This window comes from Brachyhypopomus gauderio, unplaced genomic scaffold (genome assembly GCF_052324685.1).
Source record: "Brachyhypopomus gauderio isolate BG-103 unplaced genomic scaffold, BGAUD_0.2 sc69, whole genome shotgun sequence".
Taxonomy (NCBI): Eukaryota; Metazoa; Chordata; class Actinopteri; order Gymnotiformes; family Hypopomidae; genus Brachyhypopomus; species Brachyhypopomus gauderio.
Window position 1 is genome coordinate 679,205 of NW_027506890.1, and position 23,334 is coordinate 702,538.

At 41.5% G+C, this 23,334-nt stretch overlaps 3 protein-coding genes across 5 annotated transcripts in view; 1 reads left to right on the plus strand and 2 right to left on the minus strand.

Annotated features, from left to right (window-relative positions):
- Positions 1 to 752: 752 nt before the first annotated feature.
- Positions 753 to 9,702, minus strand: inka2 (inka box actin regulator 2). 2 transcript variants are annotated; one of them, XM_076989676.1, is made up of 2 exons: positions 9,302 to 9,702; positions 753 to 3,053 (listed from the first exon to the last, which is right to left on the minus strand). In XM_076989676.1, the coding sequence occupies exons 1-2, from the start codon at positions 9,383 to 9,385 to the stop codon at positions 1,917 to 1,919; spliced, it is 1,221 nt and encodes a 406-aa protein (XP_076845791.1). In that variant the 5' UTR covers positions 9,386 to 9,702; the 3' UTR covers positions 753 to 1,916. The 2 variants fall into 2 exon arrangements, with proteins under 2 accessions (XP_076845791.1, XP_076845792.1); XM_076989677.1 differs by lacking the exon at positions 9,302 to 9,702 and adding an exon at positions 4,723 to 5,011.
- A 1,097-nt stretch (positions 9,703 to 10,799) lies between these two features.
- ddx20 (DEAD (Asp-Glu-Ala-Asp) box polypeptide 20) lies at positions 10,800 to 15,484 on the plus strand. Its single transcript, XM_076989636.1, has 11 exons — positions 10,800 to 11,034; positions 11,200 to 11,294; positions 11,404 to 11,572; positions 11,772 to 11,886; positions 12,071 to 12,213; positions 12,331 to 12,469; positions 12,798 to 12,856; positions 12,971 to 13,053; positions 13,152 to 13,257; positions 13,596 to 13,697; positions 13,916 to 15,484. The coding sequence occupies exons 1-11, from the start codon at positions 10,839 to 10,841 to the stop codon at positions 15,139 to 15,141; spliced, it is 2,433 nt and encodes an 810-aa protein (XP_076845751.1). The 5' UTR covers positions 10,800 to 10,838; the 3' UTR covers positions 15,142 to 15,484.
- Positions 15,485 to 20,104: 4,620 nt separating this feature from the next.
- The window catches only part of kcnd3 (potassium voltage-gated channel, Shal-related subfamily, member 3), a 103,622-nt gene continuing 100,392 nt past the window's right edge, over positions 20,105 to 23,334 (minus strand). For both annotated transcript variants that reach the window (XM_076989616.1, XM_076989617.1), the window contains one exon: positions 20,105 to 23,334. This exon is cut by the window's right edge and continues 767 nt beyond it. The gene's annotated coding sequence lies outside the window, so the exon portion shown is untranslated.

Genomic DNA, 23,334 nt, shown 5'->3' on the forward strand with positions numbered 1-23,334 from the left:
ATTATTTATGTATATACATTGTAATAAATGGGAATTTAGGGGGGTTGTGTATATGTCTGTATGCGCTTGTACTTATGAGTGTATGCATATACACTGTATATTTATGTTTGAAGTTATATGATACAAAATATATTCATAGAGTTAAATGAAATGTAATTAATTGAGGGGAGGGGGGAATAATATTTTTTATTTTTTGTAATAAGCTTTGGAGAAGGGTGGGATTAAATAAGTTTTATACTTCTTCCCATTCCTTTTCAAATATGTAAAATTGTTTTGTTATCTGTTTTATCATTTGTTTTGTTTTTAGTTTTCCATATTTGAAATAAACATTGAAATTGAATTGAAATTGAAATTAAATGTGTTCTTCCATCATAATTTTCTGTAAAGTTACTCTAGCAGTGCCTCCGTATGCTGCTGTTGTGTTAGCAACGTCTCTGTGATGGGTAACAGTTAAAAAGGCTCACACACTTAATGTGTATTACATCCTGTTTGCAAATGCAAAGGCCAGAGGAAACAGGAAAGAATGAAAGGAAGCAGATGACTTGATACTGACCTGCCCCGTGTCTCCCAGAGTACTGAGATGTGGCATGGTGACCTTGAACTGGCTTGTTTGCTTAACTATAAATTAATATATTAAGCAAATAATGAATCAGTATAATCAAACATACCCAATTTACTAAATATGTACTAGAAAACTAGAGGATTAGTTGATTCTTCCATTCCAAAATACATAGGTACAGTAAGACATGAGATAATTGCATAGAATGAGTTTAATAAGATAGTAACACAATAATATATTTGGTCAATTTAGAAAATAATTTATAACAATAAAAAGTAAAATGAAAAGAAAAAATATATATACAGAGCTCATGAAGATTATAAAGTACTCTGCTGTGTGCACTACAGCTCATATCTTCAATGTAGTGTACTAATGGATTCTTAAATACTTAGGGATATTTGACCTAATGCTGATGCACCAACATGATCTTATTTGAGCAGTGAATCATTGTGCTGACTTTCATATTGATCTGCAAAGGTTTTAGTAAAATGGTGGAGACATTGTAAGCAGCTTATGTTAGTAACCACACCACGGGGCCAGCTGTACCCATTAACCCATGTTTATCTTTATAAAATGTGCTCATATAGGAATTCAAACAACAGTTTGGCATCCATAAGTTCATATAAACCAGGAAGGTTATGATTAATCATTTAATGCATTAGACATTAGATTATTATTAAGTATGTATTTAAAAAAAAAAATTTTTAAGAGTGTGTTTTGGTTCCTAATAATGGGCTTCCAGAGTGGGTGGAATGGGGGAGTTTTTCTTTGATTGAAGGTTATAAAGATTGTGGAATCAGCACTGTTCGTAATCTGACTGGTAGTTTGACATGCTTGCCTTTGGCCTGAACAGACAGAAAATCAACGAACAGATTGACACTAGTTAATTTGACTAAGCAGTAACAGTCAGCTTGTTTTTCCCAAAAGGGACTTCACCAAACTCAGCTCAAATCAGTTTCTATTTATGTCAATGTTTTACAGTTCCATAAAGCTGAGAGAAATACAGTAATATTTTTTTATAGGACATAGCCTACAGTATGCTGGATACTGAATATTATATTTTAGAGGACTATCCAGAAGCAGGTATAACACTGCTTAAACCTGCAAGACCATTTATTTCCTGTAAGAAAAAAAAAAACACTTAAATTGTTCCTTTAAATGTCTTTGGAACAGCAATCTTTTTGGAAAGAGAGAACTCATTATACACTGTGCAAGTACTGTCATGACATGCTCATTAAGCTTTAGTCCTGAGAATTCCCATAATTTACTTCTCTGAACTCCGCATTCCACACTGATTCACCTTCTTTAATTAAGACCTCAGTTTCAGCCCATTTTATTACCAGTTTCTCAGGAGCTCTTAGACCCAGACTGCAAAACTATAATCAAACGTGGGCCCTTTTGCACCCCTGATCTCCTCGACATTGTCTGGTTGTGACCTGCTCTTCCCTCTCAGTCCACCAGCTCTTGCCCAGAAGGGTCTGTAGAAGCTTCTCTTTGATTTAGACCCTTTACTTTTCTTTTGGGATCTTTTGAAGAGCTCCTGCTCTTCCTGCTCTGTGACTTGCCACCCGGGCCTCTCCTTGAGCAGTTTATCCCGGTCGGGCCGAACGCTGCGCAGGACCTTTTTGAAGATGCTGGCGGTGAGAGAGAGACGCCTGCAGAACTCCCCAGAGCAGCTGAGACGCAGAGGGCTCCCAGACACTTCAGCAAACGCCGCCGCCTTCTCCCCGTCTCCTACCATCCGGCCTTCCAGCTCGGGCAAATTCAGCCAGTTGCCCACTAGGTCCGCTAGGACGTTGTCTCCGAGAACTAGGGGCTGCCTGTTTCGGCTGTGGCTCATCAGGGAGGATGTCCAGTCGCTAGAGTCGTCCGTGTCGCAGTGAGAGAAGTCGCTGTCGATGGATGGGCCTTCTCGTGAAAGAGTGTCCATGAGTCCCTGGAGCTCTGCCATTGTGGCTGGCTGGAATTCAGGTTGATGCTCGTCACACATGGACCTCAAGGCTGAATGGCTGTGACTCAAAGGGGCTGTTTCTTGAGAGCCATGCGAGGAGAAGCTCTCATTGTCAGAGCTGCAGAAGGAGGCAGACGTGCAAACACTTCCTTGGTGGTGGTTTCCTCTAGGTTCCTGCCTCTTAGATACTAGGCATGGAGCCAGACTACTCTTCTCAAATGGGGAGCTGGTGAGGAACACGCATGGTTCCATTTCTTGGTCTGACAGACTTGACTCCTTTTTGAACGTATGATTCTTTGACCTTTCTGAGATGCGTGTATCCTTTTGTCTAGTTCCCCTTGTGACGTGTTCTAGCTTGCCTGTAAGTGGTGTACCCGAGACTGCGGCTTCACTTAGAGGGTGCTGGGAGAGCTGAGAAGGTTTGCAGGAGATCTGTAGCTGCTCCAATGCCGTCTGCACTTGAAGCAGTTTCAACTCATGCAACACTCCCATCATAGAGTTCATTTGAGTCTGGACACCATCACCCGCCTCCTTCATGGAGATCTGAAACAGAACCCCAACCCCGAAAGAACATAATTAACATTTAGTAGCCATTACGATGACATTACAGATTATGCTCAAATGCCACTGAGTATCTAAGTTCTAATCCTTATACATTTGTTCCTTTATATCTTGGCAAGTCATAAAGAATGACATCAACCTGGCATTCACTAACAAGAACTTTGCCACCTGCACCAGTCTAGTTTATAGCTGAGCATGACTATTCTGTGGCCTCACATTTCCCCCGAGGGATCCGTGTTTGATGATGCACAAAAGAGCGATGTTTTTGCTTCTGTGGTTTAAACTGCCATTCCTCTCTTACCTACGCACACAGTCATGCCAAGAATGAGGGGGGAAATAACACCTGGACAGAGTAGTGGTGCACAGAGATGTTTTTCACACCTGTCATCTGTTCATCTCTTTTGTATTCAGTTCTCTGTATCTCGCTTTCACACCTGTTATTACGTAACTCTCCAGATGGTGAGCCGTCAAGGAGAAACCCAATCACACTTTATGGTAAGTGCAGCAAACTGTTAGCATACAGAATGTTTTGAAGGGATGCACATGGTTTGTTAATTGTTGTCTCAATATTGTCTTGTGCAATACTGATATCACAGAAGGCTGCAATGTAGAAATGTGCTCTCTAACAAATGACCTCTTTTCCTCTTTTGTACTTGTGGGATTGCTGACATAATCCTAATCCCAGGGATTCCCGATGATTCTTGTCTAGATGTTCACAATATTTACAGCCATAAATATTTTTGGTCAAAATAATGCATACCAGGTTTTGAGCATGTCCTAATATTTCATTGATGTGTGTGTGTTGAATGGTATACGACAATTGCACTATGTAACAAGATTAAATAATGTACTATATTTCTCTATATTATTATGTATTTCTGCACACACACACACACACACACACACACACACACACACACACATAATCAGTATATATAACAAAGCCATGATTGCCTGTTGAGAGGCGATCACACAAGCACATATTGTTAATAAATTAGACCAAACAAACAAATCTTTAGTAACAATGTAAACAGAGAGACATTGACTTGGATCGCAAGCAATATCCCTAATGCAATATCTTGTTTCTATGTTATATTAAATTAACTGTAAATCCTCATTCTTAACATTCATAAATTATCATTAGGCCAAGGAGCGATGCCTGTAAAAGGTCTCTGCATCTCTTCAATTACAGATCAATAGATGCTATTGGCTTCAGACTTGGTGGAAGCAGTACATTCCTGATACAGTAACCTTGGCTAGATTGAGGAAACGTAGTATTAGATGGTTTTATACAATAACAATAACATTATCACTTAAAATGCTTTTGTAAGAAACTTGATGAATGTTCTTCAAACCAAAGTAACTGTATAATAAATTAAAAAGTGATGCCTACATACATAAATAACCAAATAAATATGGATTACAAGCCTTTCCAAAGCTATAAAAATGCCTGCACATTTTAAGATGTACATAAAAAGAAGATTGTTTCTAAAAACAGTACAGTTCTTTTGTGGAGTTTATACATATCACAGTGATTAAGATCCCTGATTACCACACAAATATACCCTCAAAAGCATCTCTATTGCCTTCTATAAATATGTTTCTGTGGCCAAAAAGCCCATTAGTTTGAAAATAAGCACTATCATCTTACCTTATTCCAAAGAGCTTTCTCCTTTATGTCTTTCGTCCTCTCTCTCTCTCTCTCTCTCTCTCTCTCTCTCTCTCTCTCTCTCTCTCACTCACTCACTCACTCACTCACTCACTCTCCCTCTTGCTCCATCTCTCTTTATGTCTTTCGTCCTCTCTCTCTCTCTCTCCCTCCCTCCTGCTCCATTTCTCTTTATGTCTTACTGCTAGCCAGTCAGGTGACTGTCTAGCATCATAGTGATTTTTTTTATTCCAGGGGGCATTATGGGGGCTGTAGTTTAAGACTGTGACTCAAAGCTGAATAGCTGAGACATGTCTTATAGAATGTTTGCTCATCATGAATAAGCTTGCGTGATAGCGGGTGCATGTGTGTGTTCATGCAGATGTTCCCATTATGAGATGTATCTTAAGATAAGAAAGTATGTATATCAAACTAGCTGTTTCCTTCAGTTGTATATATAAAATGTCCCTGTTCTGCCAATCCTGCCAAACCTAATTTACTTAGGTACATAATCCAGAATGCTAAGCTTCTCAAATGAAAACAAGTTGAATAATGTCCCAGATTTTTTAATCTTTGAAGGAGAATATTTACAGAGTAATTACTTTAATGAAGAAATTGTTCCTCAAAATGTTGCTTATGTGTCTACATTCACTGGTATGATAGCAGTAGCATTGAAAGCATCTGATTAAACGAGACAAAAATAAAAAAATACAATCATGGTGAAGGACACTCAGTTCATTTACTGAACACCTATTTTATATTTTATTTTGAGCGGTTCATTAAATATTAATCCCAGGGTGTTTTAAAGTGGTTATAGAGGTCATGTGGAGAGCAATATACGTGGACCCGCTGGATACAAGATGCAGGTCTGTTATCAGGGCAATCAGGGCTATAATCTCATAATTGCTTAATGACATTATACTGATAGCATCTGTAAGTGGTCTTGATTCAAGTGATGAAGTTAAGTCTTTCTTTATAGGAAAATGTCACTCTTGTGCACAAAGTCTATTAACTCAATGAATGAACTAGGAAGAAAGAACTGAAATGATCAGGTTAAGTGACCAGAGCAGAAAGCTTAACTACCCTGGCAATTAAGTTCTATAAGTGTTAGAGTTTACTTATTTGCTTCATATAAGTTTTCACTATTAGACTGTAATGTTGGAACTGACCATTAATTTATCACAAATTTAGCAAGGCTTAATAAAGACACAATCATCTCAGTATTGTAATAAATAAAATTAATATATAATATGTAAAATGGCTGGTATTATTCCAATAGCAATATTATCTTGAAACAGGGTAATTGGTTCTTAATTAATTTGAATAATCTATGAACTAGGTAGTGAATATTCTAGAAGATGGTGACTAGCCTGCAGTTCAGCCCAACAATAGCACTGTCTGGCTGTTCCGCTGTGACTTCATCAGCCTGCCCTCTCCTGTACCCCCCTGGGATAAGCCCAGACAGACAGGAGTGTTTGGCAAATGTCACAGCGGCGACCCGGTCATGACGGATGTATTTGTGAGTAACATCCCTAAGGCAATCTCACATCAGCTAGCCAGCGCTACACGTAAATGGAGTGTGTGTTTCTCATTTGTTAACAGCCTGACTGATTGTGGGATGAAGAGCAAACACACAGATCACCAGGCACAGATCATTTCTCATCCAGAGCCTATGACTGGATCAATAAAACAGCAGACATACTGACCACTTCCCAACGATAATTATTGTAGCTCAGGGAAGAACATAGAAAGGACAGGCACTTTAGATCCTAGGTGCAAGATTACTGAGTGACAGATTAAGATAGATAGATGCTAATTAAGTAATCAACGTGGATGATCATATTGTTTGAAGTCTGTCTGCTCTTATTTTCTCTGCTCTTTCAACCTTGGGCATGAGAAGAAAATAATTACGTTGTTAGCAAAGGGAAAGTGATTGGATGTGACTATGACAATAACAAAAACACTTTACCATAATTCTATAGTAAAATTTGTAGTATAATTTTTTATCTGGGAGCCTGACTATTCTAATATGCGAGTAATAGAAGTCAGCACCTCAGGCTGAGTATGGTGTCTGTAATCCAGCTATGAAAAATTCCACTGTGAACATTTGATCCGTTTTGCGTTTTCACATGACAAACAGAGGTGCAGGGAAGCTTTGGGCAACAAAAACTGTTTTTAGTCTCATGAAAATTGCATGTGGTTTAAAGCGTGGGAAAATGTTGGAATGGCTGTACGTGTCAAACTCCCAGGAGCTTAATATGACGGCTTAATTTAAAACTCCACTGTGTCTGAAGAAGATCCCTAATTACAGATGCAACTGACTGTAACAATGAATGAATTTTATTTTTATCCTGACCTCATAAGATTTTCTTTTAGTCGAAATGATCTGAATATTGTCCTTGTCTATTGTCTGGACGCTGGGAGCTTGTCATAAGTGGGTTGAACTGTCTCTCACGACTTTGAGCTTGCGCTGTTCTACTTGACTTCATAATGGGAGCAGCTGAGAACACAGGCTGGGCTAACACTGACTCACCAGGCCTGCGGGCCAAAGGGACGAGGATGAAAGACTCTGTTAAGGGTACCCGTTACTGAAGCAGGTAGTTTAAAGTTTTCTAACTGCTTTGACCTGGCAAGCATCCTAGCATGTTGGAGGAAGTGACCTTTAGTAAAACACAATACTACTAATCTGTGTTATGGCCGAGTTTTGAAGATTCTACTGTGAGGGTAGTGATTCCATGTGAAAGCCAAACAAAGACTGGGACGTTTTTATACTCTTAACATTCGGTTTTAATAGTTTAATATGAAGCCAAAGTGAATCAAATGGAATTATGTGACCACTTTGAGTTTTAGGGCGTACTCACACTAGGCACGGTTTGCTGGTTCCGTGCTGGGGCCCGGTTATCCCCCCTCCCCACTCCCCCTCTGGCCTGCACTCACACTGGCTTCAGCAACCCGGCCCGAGCACGCTTACGTCATCACAACGTCACTTTATTTGGAAAAAAAAGCGCGCTCGCACAACACTATGGAGTTCACGATTCTCTTTTTATTGTATTTTTGGAGTCGTTTTGGGAGTGCAGAAACACGGTGCAAGCACAGATTTATCGATAATTTAACACAACGATTGTCTGCTAATCGCTTTGCCGCTATGACTGTTTAACGTGAGCGTCGCATCACTGACGTCATGTTTGAGTTCCAGCGAAATGAACCAATCACAGGAGGCACCAAGCGGGCCCGGGCACGGATAACGCTCACACTAGAAGCGAACCGTGCCCGAGTCCACATGAATCGTGCCCTGGCCCACCTCTTCAAGCGAGCCCGAGCACGGTTAACTGATCTGGGCCCGGGCACGGTTGGAGCGCTCACACTAGCCAAACGAACCGTGCTTCGGCAGGGAACCGGGCCCGGATCACAGAGCCTAGTGTGAGTACGCCCTAAAACGAATCCCAGCACGAATCCCTCTTGACACCTCAGAGCTCTCATTAGCAGTCACATCTGCAGTCATACGAAACAGGGGAAGTCTTGCAAAAGTATGAAAACTATATCTGCAAGCTTTCCATGTCACTAGACATTCTGCATATTTCAATCAGAAAAGAAAGTAATATTTATGAAGTATGTGAACAGTCAGAGTAATTAAATAAAACCTGACACCAACCAAGCATCAGTTTTGCCTCATTCCTCTGCGATATTCGACATTTCATTCTTGCGTAGCTAACACGCTCGAGGCGACTGAATGCGCGCAGAGGCACACGTCACGGGTTTCATGCCTCTGTTGAGGAGCTGTGGACTACAGAACTAACCTTTGTAGGGAGCTGTGGACTACAGAACTAACCTTTGTGGGGAGCTGTGGACTACAGAACTAACCTTTGTGGGGAGCTGTGGACTACAGAACTAACCTTTGTGTGGTCTGAATGATGAACCACCACCCCCACAATGGCATCTTTATATTTTGGCCAATAGGCGTAGCATTCTTTACTTCTCTCAGTCCTGGATGTTTCACCATAATCACAATAAATATTCATACATTATAGTGGATTTACTTGCATTTTCAGTTCTTCACTACCAATGAACTATTCTGACAACAACTGCTTTCCTTAATATTACGAAATATATCTTATGATGCTGTTCTCAGAGAAAAAGACAGATCTATATCGGCGACTCGCATTGGAACAGATTGGCGTATCGTAACCTATGAAAGGAGGCCGATACAGATAGTAGAAAATTAGCCAATCAGCTTCGCTTATTTCAAATTGCCGTTACCAATCACGTTTCACGTCGCTGACCGCGCGACATCGGCATCACACCTGCACATCAAAAAATATTTTACCTTTTTCTAAGTGTTATTTTTCCCAACAAAACGTGCTAAACTCCAGATAAATAGGCTTTTTTAGCAAGTGTGTATGGTCGACATTTGTTCATAGCTATGGGCCCAGGTGGGAGCAAAAGTGTATTAATTTACTTTCATTACTTGCAACATATGTCCAACAGGCTATAAATATCCGTGGTCTCGCAGTGCATTTCTATTGTCAGATTACTGGATATCCACACTGTTAAAAGGACAACAACGTAAGCGTAATGTTCTTACCATTTCCCGTTTAAAACGTTTCAAGCAGTTGTCCATGTCTTTAATCTCAGGAATGCTCTCCATTGTTAGAACATTAATGTACATCTAACGCATATCGTCTCATTAAGTGTTACCAGTTCCAGGTTGGGTCATTTATGTGAGAATAACTCGGTCCTTTGGACGTATTGTCTTCTGTCACGCCTTCATTTCAGCACCACCAAACTATGAGAAGTGAAATCAGATCTTCAGTTCACGTCAGTCACTTAAAGAAAACGCTGCGCTCCAGAAGTTCCAAAATCCGCGCGCGAGTTGCGCTTCAGTTCTATGAAACACTTTGTACACTTTGTGAGAAATAAACGGACATTTCCCCCCCTGCGGTCACGAATCACACCGCTCTTATCTTCGTTCAGGGCTTGGAATAAAAGCTGAAAGGTTCTACCCTGCCCGGTGAGATTCCGGCAACGTACGTAGTGCGTGTCTAGACAAACCCACTACCGTGATTTGTTTCCACGTGTGACATGCATACACCATTTTACATTTGTAGATAGACCTAAAGGGTTTTAACTAACGGTTTACTGAATACACCGCGAAACAAGCTTTAAGGCAAGTGATAAATAGAGCATCAATGGACACTTCAGCAGGGGTCCACCCATGAGAATAGAACCGTGTCTACTGTTCACGCACAGTTCACGTCGACGCAGTGGCAGGTCTAATTCCGCAAGGAATGCATCTCCGCGAAATGGTTGGACATGGTTTGGTGTGAAAGCTCTGTTTGAAAACGGAGAAGGGTACAGTATCTGTTCAAACTAGTCACGGTGGATGTTACATAAAACTCTGCCTGCTACTGTAATGTGTCATAAAGACTTTTCTGTGAAAATGAAATAGTCATAGCCAGACTTACCACTGTTCAACATGTCATAAACGCCCGGACTGCATATATTTTATGTGGCTTTACGATGATCTTAAGGATATACTGGCCTGCAGTGCAGCTGTAGACCTATTTGTAAGCTTTCTTACACCAACAACCTTATAAGCTCACGTGCAGAATCATTTAAATCATTATCAATTTACTTTTCCTTGTATTTCAGAGAAAGCTAATACAAGGACGCTCAGTGTCTTTTTTCTTTATTGATTATTTTGATCATATCATTCACATCATCATCTTATCATTTCATATCATAAGTATTAGTTTGACTCTGCATCTTAATAGGAAATTTGTTAATTAAGATTTGATAAAGTTGGCTATATGACTGAAAGACCAGTCCATGAACTGTTTATCCTCAGCTCAGATTTTGTTCAGCTGATGTTCCATACAGCAGTACACAGCTGTACAAGGATCCAGATCAGTTCTGTTTACACAGTCGTTTTAAACCTGCAAAGCTTCAGTGGTGGGCTTTTCATTGTCGCCATCTTCTGGCCATTAATAGAAATTGCATCTCAAAGTTACTCTCCTCCACACTAGAGGACGCTTAGGCACCAATTAGTGAGCTCTTGAGCACCAACGAATAAGCGAAATACCAACAAAGAAGAGGACGGCGGCGGGCGAATTGTGTCAAACATGGCTGCGTCCGTCAGACAAGCTGCCCACAAAATAGAAACACGAAAACGAACCGACGATGTTCTGCTGTCGGGTGGGGTCGAATTCAGTTCTTTACTCCTTTCCAAGCCCGTTTTGGAAGGCTTGTCGGCTTCCGGATTTCAAAGACCATCACCGATTCAGCTGAAGGCAATCCCTCTCGGGCGATGTGGGTTAGGTGTGTAGAGTTGACCTGTGTGGTCAGTTAGGATGTAACAGCTGCCTCTGAGTGTTGTGCAGATTACAACTGGCTTGCGGGTTAAACATACTTAACCTGTGTATTACACACCATAATATGGGTGTAAAGTAGTTTTATAATAACTCAAAACACTTCTGCTTTTAGATCTAATCGTTCAGGCGAAATCTGGCACAGGAAAAACCTGCGTGTTCACCACGATCGCGCTCGACACCCTGGTGCTGGAGAACGCTGCCACTCAGGTAACCTGGTGTCACACGTTTATTTTATTACCCTAAATAAAATATCTAGTAATTGTTATTATTGTGGATTAGTTTTTTTAATGGCCATCACTGTAATTCACTCCCGCAGGTGCTTGTTTTGGCGCCGACTAGAGAGATCGCAGTGCAGATCCACGCAGTAGTCATGGCGGTAGGCAGCGCCATGGAGGGCTTGGAGTGCCACGTCTTCATTGGCGGTCGACCTGTTAGTCAGGACAAGATCCATTTGAAGAAATGCCACATCGCTATTGGGTCACCGGGTAGGTGCTTCGCAGGAGCAGATTTCATATTGAAATTCTCTAATAGTGTTGAGCTTGGCTATCACCACACTTATTATCTTGAAGCTTGCAGTGATGTTCCCTACGCTGTGTGTAGTGTGACTTTCTTAGCCCATGACTGTACTGGAGTGCCAAGCACGACCTGCGGTGGACTGGGTATAAATCTGTGGTGTCATCCTAGGGCGGATAAAGCAACTGATAGAGATGGGGCTTCTGCTGACGTCCAGCATTCGTCTGTTTGTCCTGGACGAGGCCGATAAGCTGCTGGAGGAGGGGAGTTTTCAGGAGCAGATCAAGTGAGTCAAAGAACACACCATCCTGTCTGTTATGTGCACTTGCATGTTGTGGAAAACGTGTTCTACCGTTGACTGGGGCTTGTGTACTTTCATTGTTCATATCCATAATCCACCGCAACAGAATATCATGGCATGTCTGTGTTGGCTTCAGTCTAATGCAGCCAATCCTCTTTCTGTGCTTTAGTTGGATCTTCTCCTCTTTGCCAGTGAATAAACAGATGTTGGCACTCTCCGCCACTTACCCAGAATCCTTAGCACAGCACCTGTGCAGGTACATGAGGGAGCCGACGTTTGTGCGCCTGAACCCCACCGATCCTGGACTCATCGGTGAGGCTACCAGTCACATCTGCCTGCTGGTCCTTGCAGGGTTATTTTAATTATTTAGTAGAGGGTGAAACTAATTGTTTGCTTGTTTCTATCTTTCTGCTGTCTCATTGCCTGTAGGCCTGAAACAGTACTACAAGCTGGTGAGTTCTCATGCCCTCCCACATAAGATCTTTGAGGAAAAGGTGCAGAATCTTCTAGAACTCTTCAGCAAAATCCCCTTTAACCAGGCATTGGTCTTCTCTAACCTGCACACAAGGTTCGCTTTTATATACACACACACACACACAAACACACACACACTATATTCCCATCAAATTTGTCTTTAGTTTTCACCCACTATATTTTTTCTGTTTGTGTATTTGACTTTAAATAATTCAAAAGAAATGTTTGGGCACTTTTAGTCCAACATTTTAAACCCCTTTTTTCAATATATATGTATACAAATATATTGATAATGTATTATTAATAATAATGTGTCAGTATATAATATAAAAATTATGATATGCATGATATTTTCTAATAAATAGCTTTGCAGTGTTTACTAATGTGTGTGTGTGTGTGTGTGTGTGTGTGTGTGTGTGTAGAGCCCAGCACCTGGCTGATGTGCTGGCCTCCAGAGGTCTGCCTGCTGTCTGCATCTCGGGTTAGGCTCTCGGATCATTTGAAACACAGCTGTTCATGTGTCCTTAAGAATCTTTAGGGAGCCGTTTATGTAGAAAACAGTGGTTTTCATTTCCTTCTGATTGCTTGCGTGCAGGCACTTTGAGTCAAGAGCAGAGGCTGGAGGCCATGTCCAAGCTAAAGCAGTATCAGTGCAGAGTTCTTATTTCTACCGATCTGGTGAGTTCAAATTTCTGCACACAAGATAATGAACTGGGCGAGGCTCAAACTGCCATGCAAGGGAATCTTTATTTATTTTTTTGGATTTTCTCTGTCAGACGTCCCGAGGTATAGATGCAGAGAAGGTGAATCTGGTGATCAACTTGGATGTTCCTCAGGACTGGGAGACCTACATGCACAGGATTGGACGTGCAGGGCGCTTTGGTCAGTCTCTGCTTGGGTGTGGGTATTTGGGGAACGCTTGATCAAGTTAAGGTGAACCACTAGGTTAACTGCTTTTTGATGGTTTTTGAACTTTTATTAGAATGTTTGATATCCTTCACATAATAATTTTCAGTGTAAATAATGTTTTACATTTTTTGTGCAGTGTAGAATATTTTACAATATTAAAGGATTAGGAAAAAGTATATGACAACATTTTACAGAAGATATAAGGGAGTTCAGACCAATACGGGCCTGATACCTGACCATGGCTCAAGTCTGGTCTTGGACTAAACTCCAGTACTAAAATCACATTTGTAAACAATGTCCATTTGTCTCAGGCACTTTGGGACTTGCTGTGACGTATTGTTGCCATGGTGAAGAGGAGAACACAATGATGGCCATTGCTCAAAAGTGTAGCCTGGCGCTCGAGCCGTTACCAGGTAACGAGAGAGAAGCTGACCCACTCAAATGTGCCACTTAATAAATGAATACAATGTTGGGTTATGTGGCAACACATTTATGTTTATTTTTGTCTTCAGTCCCTTATTTCTGAATTCAGTTGTTAAAGCACAACTGGATTATATTGTTTTATTTGCATTTATGCCCGTTTGACCCTGTCTTGTCTCTGATTATTATCCACGTTTGGGTTGTGGTGCAGATCCGATACCAGCTGGGCTCATGGAGGAGACCTGTGACTGGGATGTTACCGTCCAGACGCCTTCAGGATCTAGCCTTGCTCTTTCCACAGGACCCAGAGCGAACAAGAAGAAAGGTGCCAGATCTGCTCCAGCAGCGTCCAGAGAGCCTCGGGATGCCGTCTCTACCGAAGACCAGAGTAATTGTCCCAAAGACCAGACCGAGTGTCACAGTCCAGCACAGCCTCGCCGAGACGGGATCAGCAGGGTCAAACGTGAGAAACCAGATCCTGAGGGTCCGGTGGCTTTATGCAGAGCATCAGCTGCTCCAGACCGTGAGCCAATGGCGGCCCTCACACGCAGGCAGATGCAGGAGGCGCTGCCCAAGATCCCGCCCCTCTCCTCCTTCAAGTCTCACACGGCGAGGACCGCGTCCCTAGCCGAGGCCGTGGCCGACTTTGAGAGCTTTATGACCACAGGCCCTGGTCGAGATGTGGAAATCATAAAACGGTATGGCAGTCATGAAGAGGTTTCCGTCATGGTCGACGAGCACCGTAAAAACCCGAGCGATGATGGCGATGACTGCAATGGTGCTCATAATGGGTCACGTGCATGCGATGAAATGTTGGACATGACGAATGGAACGGCTTGTCCACCCCTGGGGTCAGTAGGACCAGCCTGTCGCCCCACGACCCTAAAATGCACATCCGCCAGCTCTTCTTCGAGCGGGTCCGAGACGGAGACGGAGGAGAAGACCGATGCTTCTGCCTCTGGCTCCACGTCGAGCATTGCGCCACGCCGCGACGAGTCCGTGCAGGTTCCTCCGGGCGGCAGACGACCGCACAATGTGGATCCTCCCGCACGCGCCACCTGCACGTCGGTGCGGTCAGCCAAACCCAGCCCGAGTCCCGCCAGAGCCGCCCTCAACACCGAGCGTCCTCGTCCCCAAGCGCTTCGTCACCGCCATTCCACGTCTGTGCTTGAGGGATTGAGAGCTGGGAAGGCAGCCGAGGGAGGCGAGGCAAGGCCGGCGAGGAGGAAGAGGAGGGAGGACGAAGAGGAGGTGGTAGAGGAAGAAAACTCTGAAGAAGAGGAGGGAGAGGTGGATCACTGTTGGAGAGCGTATTACCAAGCTTGGGAGAACTTTTACAGCTCTCTGAATTCAGCCCATCACTACCACGGAGCCTACAACTGGATGGCAGCTTACCGCATGAATGTTGTGTACATGATGGAAATGATGAAACACTGAGTTAACCACCTGCCACAAAACAAGGCTGCACGTGACTGGAGAGACGCCAGAAATCAGGAGACATGCGGTTGTGAATGTAATGAGGCTCGGTTATATGTAGGCCAAGCAACAGTCAACGTTTCAGAGCCAAGAGTCTTTCTTACACAACCTGGTGGTTCCAGGATGAGCTGTGGGAGAACGGCAGACGTGTGGCCTTAAACTGGACTCCAGCGCGTCACTTCCCCTTGACACATAAACATTAGGCAGAGTACCTAAGGCATTGCTCACAAGCGTCCAAAAACAGGTTCAGAGTTTTAACGTGTGTGTATATAGTGGATGACTAATAAAGATCTCCTGAATTACATGTTAGTCAATTTGAATGATCAATCACAATGTTATTTTGACAGAAGTCTTCACTACCGTGCACCTAAAAAGAAACGCTGGTGTGTAATTTCTTGTGAAATGGTTCGTTTGCTTAACTACCTCATTGCCTTGGAAATGAGACTCTGTGTCCGATAGATGGTCTTGTACCCTGATTACAGGTAATCAGATAGCGCTCTTCTAATCAAGCAGCGGTTTCCATCATTACTTCTGACTGTCTGGCAGATGGAGGGGAAAAAGATTAACTCAGTTGACCGCAATGTCCTTTCCATCAAGAAACGTGACACTGCTTAAAACGAATCAAAATGAATTATTGATGATAGTTAATTGATTTGAGGAAACAAATCATTTAGCTGTAACTGCTAAATAGCAAGTTGAAAAAAATCACACCGAGACTAACCACAACGGTGATGTGGTCGTGTTTGCTATATCAAAGAAACCATCCAGGAATCTGAGGCCATTTTCACATGAGATCTGTTCAGATCCGCAGCTTTCGTTAAGAGAACCGGTGTGAATTTGCATTTGATGCAACAAATATATATAAAAAAGCATAAACCAAAAATTCAGCTGCACAAACGACCAATACCGGTTTGGTTCAAATGTGAGACACAAGTGGTGTTAACCTCATGCAGGTGTGTAGGGTAAACATATGATCGCTCCATGTCCTCACTATTATCAGTCCAAATGGACCTCCCCTCGGACTGAAGTAACACCTGCATGATTATTGGAATTTATACAAGTATATCTTTTATCTGTGTGTGTACATATCATCTTCTTCTTCTTCGGCAATTCCTGTTTAGGGGTCGCCACAGTGGATCAAACTCCTCCATCTGGCCCTGTCCTGAGTGTCCTCCACTGACACACCTGTCACTCTCATATCCTCTACCATTGCATACATAAACCTCCTCTTAGGTCTACCTCTCCTCCTCCTGCCTGGAAGTTCCATCCTCAAGACCCTCCTACCAATATACCTCTCCTCCCTCCTCTGTACATGTCCAAACCATCTCAATCTCGCTTCTCTAACTTTATCTCCTAAACATGCTACATGTGCTGATCCTCTAATAAACTCATTTCTGATCCTATCCTTCCTCGTCACTACAAATGCGAATCTCAACATCTTCATCTCAGACACCTCCATCTCCCTCACCTGTCTCTTTGTCAGTGCCACTGTCTCCAGTCCATACAACATAGCAGGTCTCACTACTGTCCTATAGATCTTTCCTTTCATTCTAGCTGACACCCCAGACACTTTATGCCATCCACACCACCCTGCCTGCACTCTCTTTACCTCTCTTTCACTTTACCCTAAGTAGGTATACTCGTCAACCTTCACCAAATCAACTCCTTATAACTGGACCTGTCCACCATCTGCCCTCTCATTCACACACATGTACTCTGTGTAATCTCTGTGATATGTATGTTTACATATCTACTTGACTAAAACTAACTTTTATTACTATTTTTTTCTTTTGTAACCCAGGTGGTGAAAAGAAGAAGCACAGTACAAATTCACAGGTTTGTTGTGTTGAACAGAGGTAAGTCTCACTTTTGAAGTGTGATCCATTGAATGATACAGCAAACAACATGGCTTCTTACCAGTGATGCCGGTAACGCGTTACTTAGTAACGCGTTACTGTAGTCGGACTACTTTTTTCAGTAACGAGTAGTCTAACGCAACTACTATTTAAAAACTAGTAGTCAGATTAAAGTTACTTATCTAAAACATCGTGCGTTACTATTTCTGCATTTCGGGGGAACGTAGGTTATATTTATTCATTCTTATTTTTTGGCTACACGTTTCTTACGCGGTTACGTCATCTCTGCTCTGCGGCGCCAAAGTCAGATGGAAGGAGAGGTTCGCCTTTAGCAGCTGGAAATACAGGCATTATTTTGATTTTATTTCGGCTAAGGAAGACAACATTAAGGTCCGTTGTACACTCTGTGCTGGCGACAGAGTGCTGTCTACTTTCAAAAACACAACGTCAAACCTGAAAAAAAAAAAAAAAACCGGGGCTTGGCGGCGAACGTAAATTGTTACCGGGCGGGGTGTAAAATTGACTAAATTCAGTATTATATCGCGATCGATCGATCGCCGGTGGTTGGCGCCAGATCGAACTAGTAACTCATTGAATCATATATGTGGATCAGAGGTAAATAAACTGGATTTTTTTTTCGGCGTGAGATATCGGAAGTGTGGCGTAAGCGTGTGAAGACAGTCAAATGCGTGTGTCTCAATGCGTGACAGTTGGCAACCCTGTAAGTGGGCGGAGTTGAACAGAAAGACTGTCTTATTTATTTATTTAAAAAACATGTAAGCCTATTTCAAGAAAAAGTTTACAAATGCCAGTGTCATTTTTGATGTTCCGGTTAAAATACATGTCAATAAAGTGAGTATTGGCAGAACTGGTAGTCATTTTCATGTTATAGGGGCGGGGGATCAGCCTCTGCTGAAAGTAACTAAAAGTAATCTAACTTAGTTACTTTTAAAAGCAAGTAGTCAGTAACTTAACTGAGTTACTTTTTAAAGAAGTAGTCAGTAGTCAGTAGTCGGATTACTGTTTCAAAGTAACTATGGCAACACTGCTTCTTACTGGTCAAAGAGACGGAAAGTAAATAGGGAAGTAAGCAGGATAGACAACGAGATCTTGCAAGAGTTTGAAAAAACAGTTGAGACAGGACCACATGGGAGCAAAAGCTTCCAAACTGTTGTTATAAACTACAGGAAATGTAGTGGTATTACTGGTACTTGTCTACTCTGTCACTCTTATTGGTTTTATTCAATTTAATTTTATATTTTGTAGTGCCCATTTGATATTTGAATTAATTGCTAAGAGACTGTGAACCTGAAAGTGTTATTTTTTATTGTCTGCTTTTAGCTGCAGCCTGCCAACAACATAAAGGTTTGACCTTGCTGACCTTTTCAGATGTTGTCATGAAGTGGCTGCGCTATGCACATGAAAGAGAAGGTGGCATTCCCAGGAAGAAAAATTGAAACACTGCTCGTCACATGATGAACATCATTATTTTTTTTCAACTGAAATTCTGAACCACACCACATGAAGGTTGTTTTCTTGTGTTATATAAATTTTTGGTTTGGTTAGTAAAATAAAGCAATGTAACTCGACTCAATTGTGTTTTGAGTTTTACTTTATGGAGGAGAGGGTATTTTCATATATTAAATTATTTTGTGGCTTGAATCAACATTGAATCACCTAAAGAGTTGATTTTGTGTTTGCCTTGATTGTTTATTCAACATTTATTGAATATCAGACATGACATGCAGTTTCAATGCTGAATCAACATCAGAAATCAATGTTGATTCAGTATTGAATGAGTGTTGATTCTGTGTTGCCTCGGTGGTTTATTCAACATTTATTCAATGTCAGACATAATAAGCAGTTTCAATGGAGAATTCAATGTTGATTCAATGATAATGACTGATGTTGATTCAATATTGAATCAATGCCATTTTGCTATCTGGGGACCCACCACGCCAACGTCATTTCCGCAAAGAATTCTGCAAACTAATTTCCACCAATTACAGCTGTTGGCTGACGGGAAACACAGGGCTAAATGTGATCACTTATACATTACACTGCTTTATCACCCTTAAATAACTGCCAATCTATGGTTTAATGTAAATGCAAAGATAGTTTACATTTACACAAGATACTGGTACCTCCATTTTGACCAGTGTTTGATGGGATGGTATGATGGTAAATGTGAAACAAACCATCACCTTAAGTGGAAACAACTTGATGCTGAAGTTTAGTTACCTGATCTGTCTCGTTTTGGCGTTCGCCCCCCCCCCCCCGCACCTGCACACCTCTTCCTTCAGCAGGGATACAAGGCAGGGGGAGGCAAGGACTCTGGAGTGGATGATATGGCTGGTGAGTGTCAGCATGCGAGTCTCCTGGTGGATTATCTTGGTTGTCCACAGAAGCATTTTGTAGAAGGTCACACAGTGTGGAAACATACCAGTGTTAACCTCTAGAAAGTATTGTAAATGAAGCACAGAACACAAAACCATTACACTGTACTGAATATGACCATCCCTGAGATCTAGGTTCTTCTTTGCAAACTTGACATTTTTTTTTATCCCAACCAACACACTTTATACCTTAATGACAGTATATGCACTTCCTGGGAACTAAACCAAATACCTTGTTGCTAGAATCTTTTGCTAGCAACTGCATCTGCCTGGTGTGATGCAGTCAGCTAACTTGTTTTGACTTGTAATGTAAATTTGCCATATTTTTTCACTGCAATCGAAATTTGTCCTCTGCTTTTTACCCATCTGTGCAGTTAGAATACACATATACTAGTGATTACTAAGGGGCTGTGGTGCACATGTGCCCAGAGCGGTGGGCAGCCCTAGCCCGGCACCTGGGGAGCAGTTGGGATTAGGTGCCTTGCTCAGGGGCACCTCAGTCATGGCCTCAGGTCTGGGAATCGAACCCACGACCCTCAGGTCACAAGATCAGTTCCCTACCACCAGAACATGACTGCCCCTTTTGTGAGTTTAAGCTCAGTAAACCTAACCCTACTCTATGATTTAGTATTAATAATCGGATGTATGAGTAATGTGAAATATTTCCCTGAAAAACAAATGAAAAGCTTCAATTTTTTAAAAACTCCCAAAGAGAAACTGTGAGATATGGAGGTAGTGGGAGATAGCCATTTTAAGACACAAAGCACTCAGTATGTATATTAGTCCATTTAAATGTTCACATCTGGGTTTGACTGACCGAAGCTGATGATAAATAAAATAAATAAAAAACAGAAAAACTGCACACACAGCAGAAGAGTTAGGGACAGATACAGATCATTTATCAGGCGTTTCACAGTTGTGACAAGACAAGATCATAAATTATATTCAACAACTGACAGATAAAGGTAAAGAGGTAGGGTGGACAGAACAACATGATATTTGCATACGAACTAAAGCATAAAAGAGCAAAAGAAACACAGAGACAATGAAGAGGAGGGAAAGTGACAACTAGGGAGGGAGACGAATGAATACAACTCTTCACTTTGGGACACGAGCAGAAAAGAAAAGACCCTTTTGGACACTCAGGGAGTTTACATACAGAAGACTGCAAATCTTTGAATACCTTTCTCATGTCTCTGGCAGAAATAGGATTAGAAACCACTTTATCCCTATGTTGTGTGTGAACTGGGGAACAAAAAACTAATTCCACCCCTCAGGGATGTGACATAATGTTTGTCTTTTGCATTCACATTTGATCCAAATTAATTTAACAAGAGGAAGTTCTATTACAACTTACAACATGGGTTGTGATTCATTCAAAGTTCGTACAACATCCAAAAACATATATGTAAAATAATTTTATCTGATATTACACACCCCATAAATAAGGACAAACTAGAACAAATTCCCTCTCCCTCTGATCAGGTAGGTATGCAGTTTCTGTGATAATAAATCTAACTCTGAATAGACAGGATAATTCATGTTTAGTAAGTGTTGACCTGGGAATGTAGAAACCTTATTACACAGCTGCCTGCAGAGATCTTTATCAAATGTTCCTTTCATTGCTTTGTGTTACTGAACAGTGGTTGGAAGAGCTCAGAACACAGGTAGGATCTTCTAACTATGCCTTAACCTTTTGACTGAAAAATTTTTAGTGAGATACTCCTAATAAAAAAATGATTAAATTGACATTCTTGTACGACGTGTCCCGAACACCATGATGTTCCTCTATTTAGAGCTAATGAGGCACTTTGCCCCTTAATGCTGACAACATTAGATGTCTTATATATTACATAACACATTTCCTTACACACGATCACAGCCTAATGATCTGAAGCTGTGTTATAGTAGACATAGTTTTCAGTTGTGTCATATGTATATCTAAATTTATTTGCTCAAATAACTGCAAGGTATGGATAAATGATTGACCTCAAACTTCATTTATTTAAATAAATCTTAACATATTGTATGCATAGGATGATGAATGCTTTCAAATAATGTTAAGTAGTGAATAAAATAAAGTCTCTCACCCTCTATAGTGGACTTAAACTATGTTTGTTGAGTTGGGCTGATGCCCAACTCTGCCTGATCTTCACTGTATGCCATGAACATTTTCACCATTTTCATTGATTAGCACTTGCTGAAAAGATCCACTGTGCTGGTCAGGTGTAAGACAATCTACATTGGTGTAGACTCTATATGCTGGTGTTTCTACCTTTCCATTCCATCATTAAAAAAACAAACAAACCATTCTGCTCCAAATGGTCCTCAAACAAAGTCCTTCATCCAGGTCTGGAAACAGAACCTTAAGGTGTTTGGGGTTTGATTTTTGAATTCCAGAGTTGGACAGTGCTTCGTGGGTATAAAAAGGAAGGTCATCTTCTAAATGATTAAACTAGCTACAACTAGATGTTTGTACTATGTTCTTGGGATAGCCATTTGTGCTGTTCTGAAGATGACCTGTAGTCAGTGCTTGTGTCCCCTTTACATACAAGTATGCTGTTTCCTTAAAGCATACATACCACTACAGGAGGGGAACATAAAAATAAATCTGAATATTAAATCACCTAAAATCAAGGAAAAACATTCAGCAATCCCTTTAAATATTTAAATAAAAGCTTGAGTTTTGAATTTTTGAGCATGAAACACACACACACACACACACACACACACCACACACACACACACACACACACACACACACACACACACACACACACACACACACACACATTCCTATTGGCAAAGCCATTCTTTCTCAGATGGCCATCGTGAAGATCCAGAAACATAAAGAAGCCCGCGTGATGAAGAAGAGGTCTTCTTGCTCCATGTGGTTATCAGTCAAACTCACTCTGGTGTCTGCTGTCACCATGGCAACAAACGACTCAAGGCCGAGTTCTTTAAACACAGTCTGTTTTTAGGAGGAGGATAAACTAACATTGAAAGGTGACAAACATCGAAAGTTTCTATGCAGGTAGAATACACAAACACGCAACAAGGTTTACATTTGTTTTCAATAAAATGCCCACTGAGCAGGAAAGAAAACAACACAGAGGACCTACACGGCTATCTAAAGCGTGGTATCGGTGACACAAACAGACAAGCAGAACTGGGCCACTGGGAGAACTGGGAGAGAGGGAAGAGGCAGCTGCACTGGTGTTGCCAAACAATGGCCAAATATTACAAAATATCCTATTAACAATATTCACAAAAAAAAAACAAGGCTTGGAACAGATCCTACTCACAACTTCTCAGCAAATGCCTTGTGCTTATAGTCACAGAGAGTTTGAATACGTATGTCATATTTCTTTTTTCTCACGTTTTGTTTTTTTTTGTTTGTTGCTGTTTTACAAGGTGATAAACGGATGGTCTGCAGGTTGACATGGTGCTGCTCACTCCACATCTCAGATCAACATCTCTGGTTTTCCGTTTTCCAAGAGGGCAGAAAGGAAGCGGATTAAAGAGCAAACGTGCTCCCCCCCCCACAAAGAGGCACATACTGTGAGAAAGGCTCGTTTAGAGCTTATGGGGGATATGACCTGCACACACACACACACACACACACACACACACACACACACACACACACACACACACACACACACACACACAAAAAGGTCTTAAACAGCTAACCACGCTAAATTTCTGATCTCACTGAAGGGAACACACATTCACATTTACACAAATAAAAATGTAAAAAAAAAAAACTTTCACAAATTTTCTGTCTCACTAACCCTATTGGAGTTTTTTTTTTATTGTCTTTTCAGTGTAAACCTAAGTGAGGCAAAATGGGAATTAGTGAACAGCAACGAATTGGAAAGCCTGCATATGATGACCTTGCA

Excerpts from the sequence above, each read along its gene's own strand:
- inka2 (XM_076989676.1), bottom strand. The coding sequence starts at position 9,385 with ATGTACATTAATGTTCTAACAATGGAGAGCATTCCTGAGATTAAAGAC. Across the intron at positions 3,054-9,301 it reads AACGTTTTAAACGGGAAATG|ATCTCCATGAAGGAGGCGGG; the intron begins GTAAGAACATTA and ends GTTCTGTTTCAG.
- ddx20 (XM_076989636.1), top strand. The coding sequence starts at position 10,839 with ATGGCTGCGTCCGTCAGACAAGCTGCCCACAAAATAGAAACACGAAAA. Across the intron at positions 11,035-11,199 it reads TCTCGGGCGATGTGGGTTAG|ATCTAATCGTTCAGGCGAAA; the intron begins GTGTGTAGAGTT and ends TTCTGCTTTTAG. Across the intron at positions 13,258-13,595 it reads TGGACGTGCAGGGCGCTTTG|GCACTTTGGGACTTGCTGTG; the intron begins GTCAGTCTCTGC and ends CATTTGTCTCAG.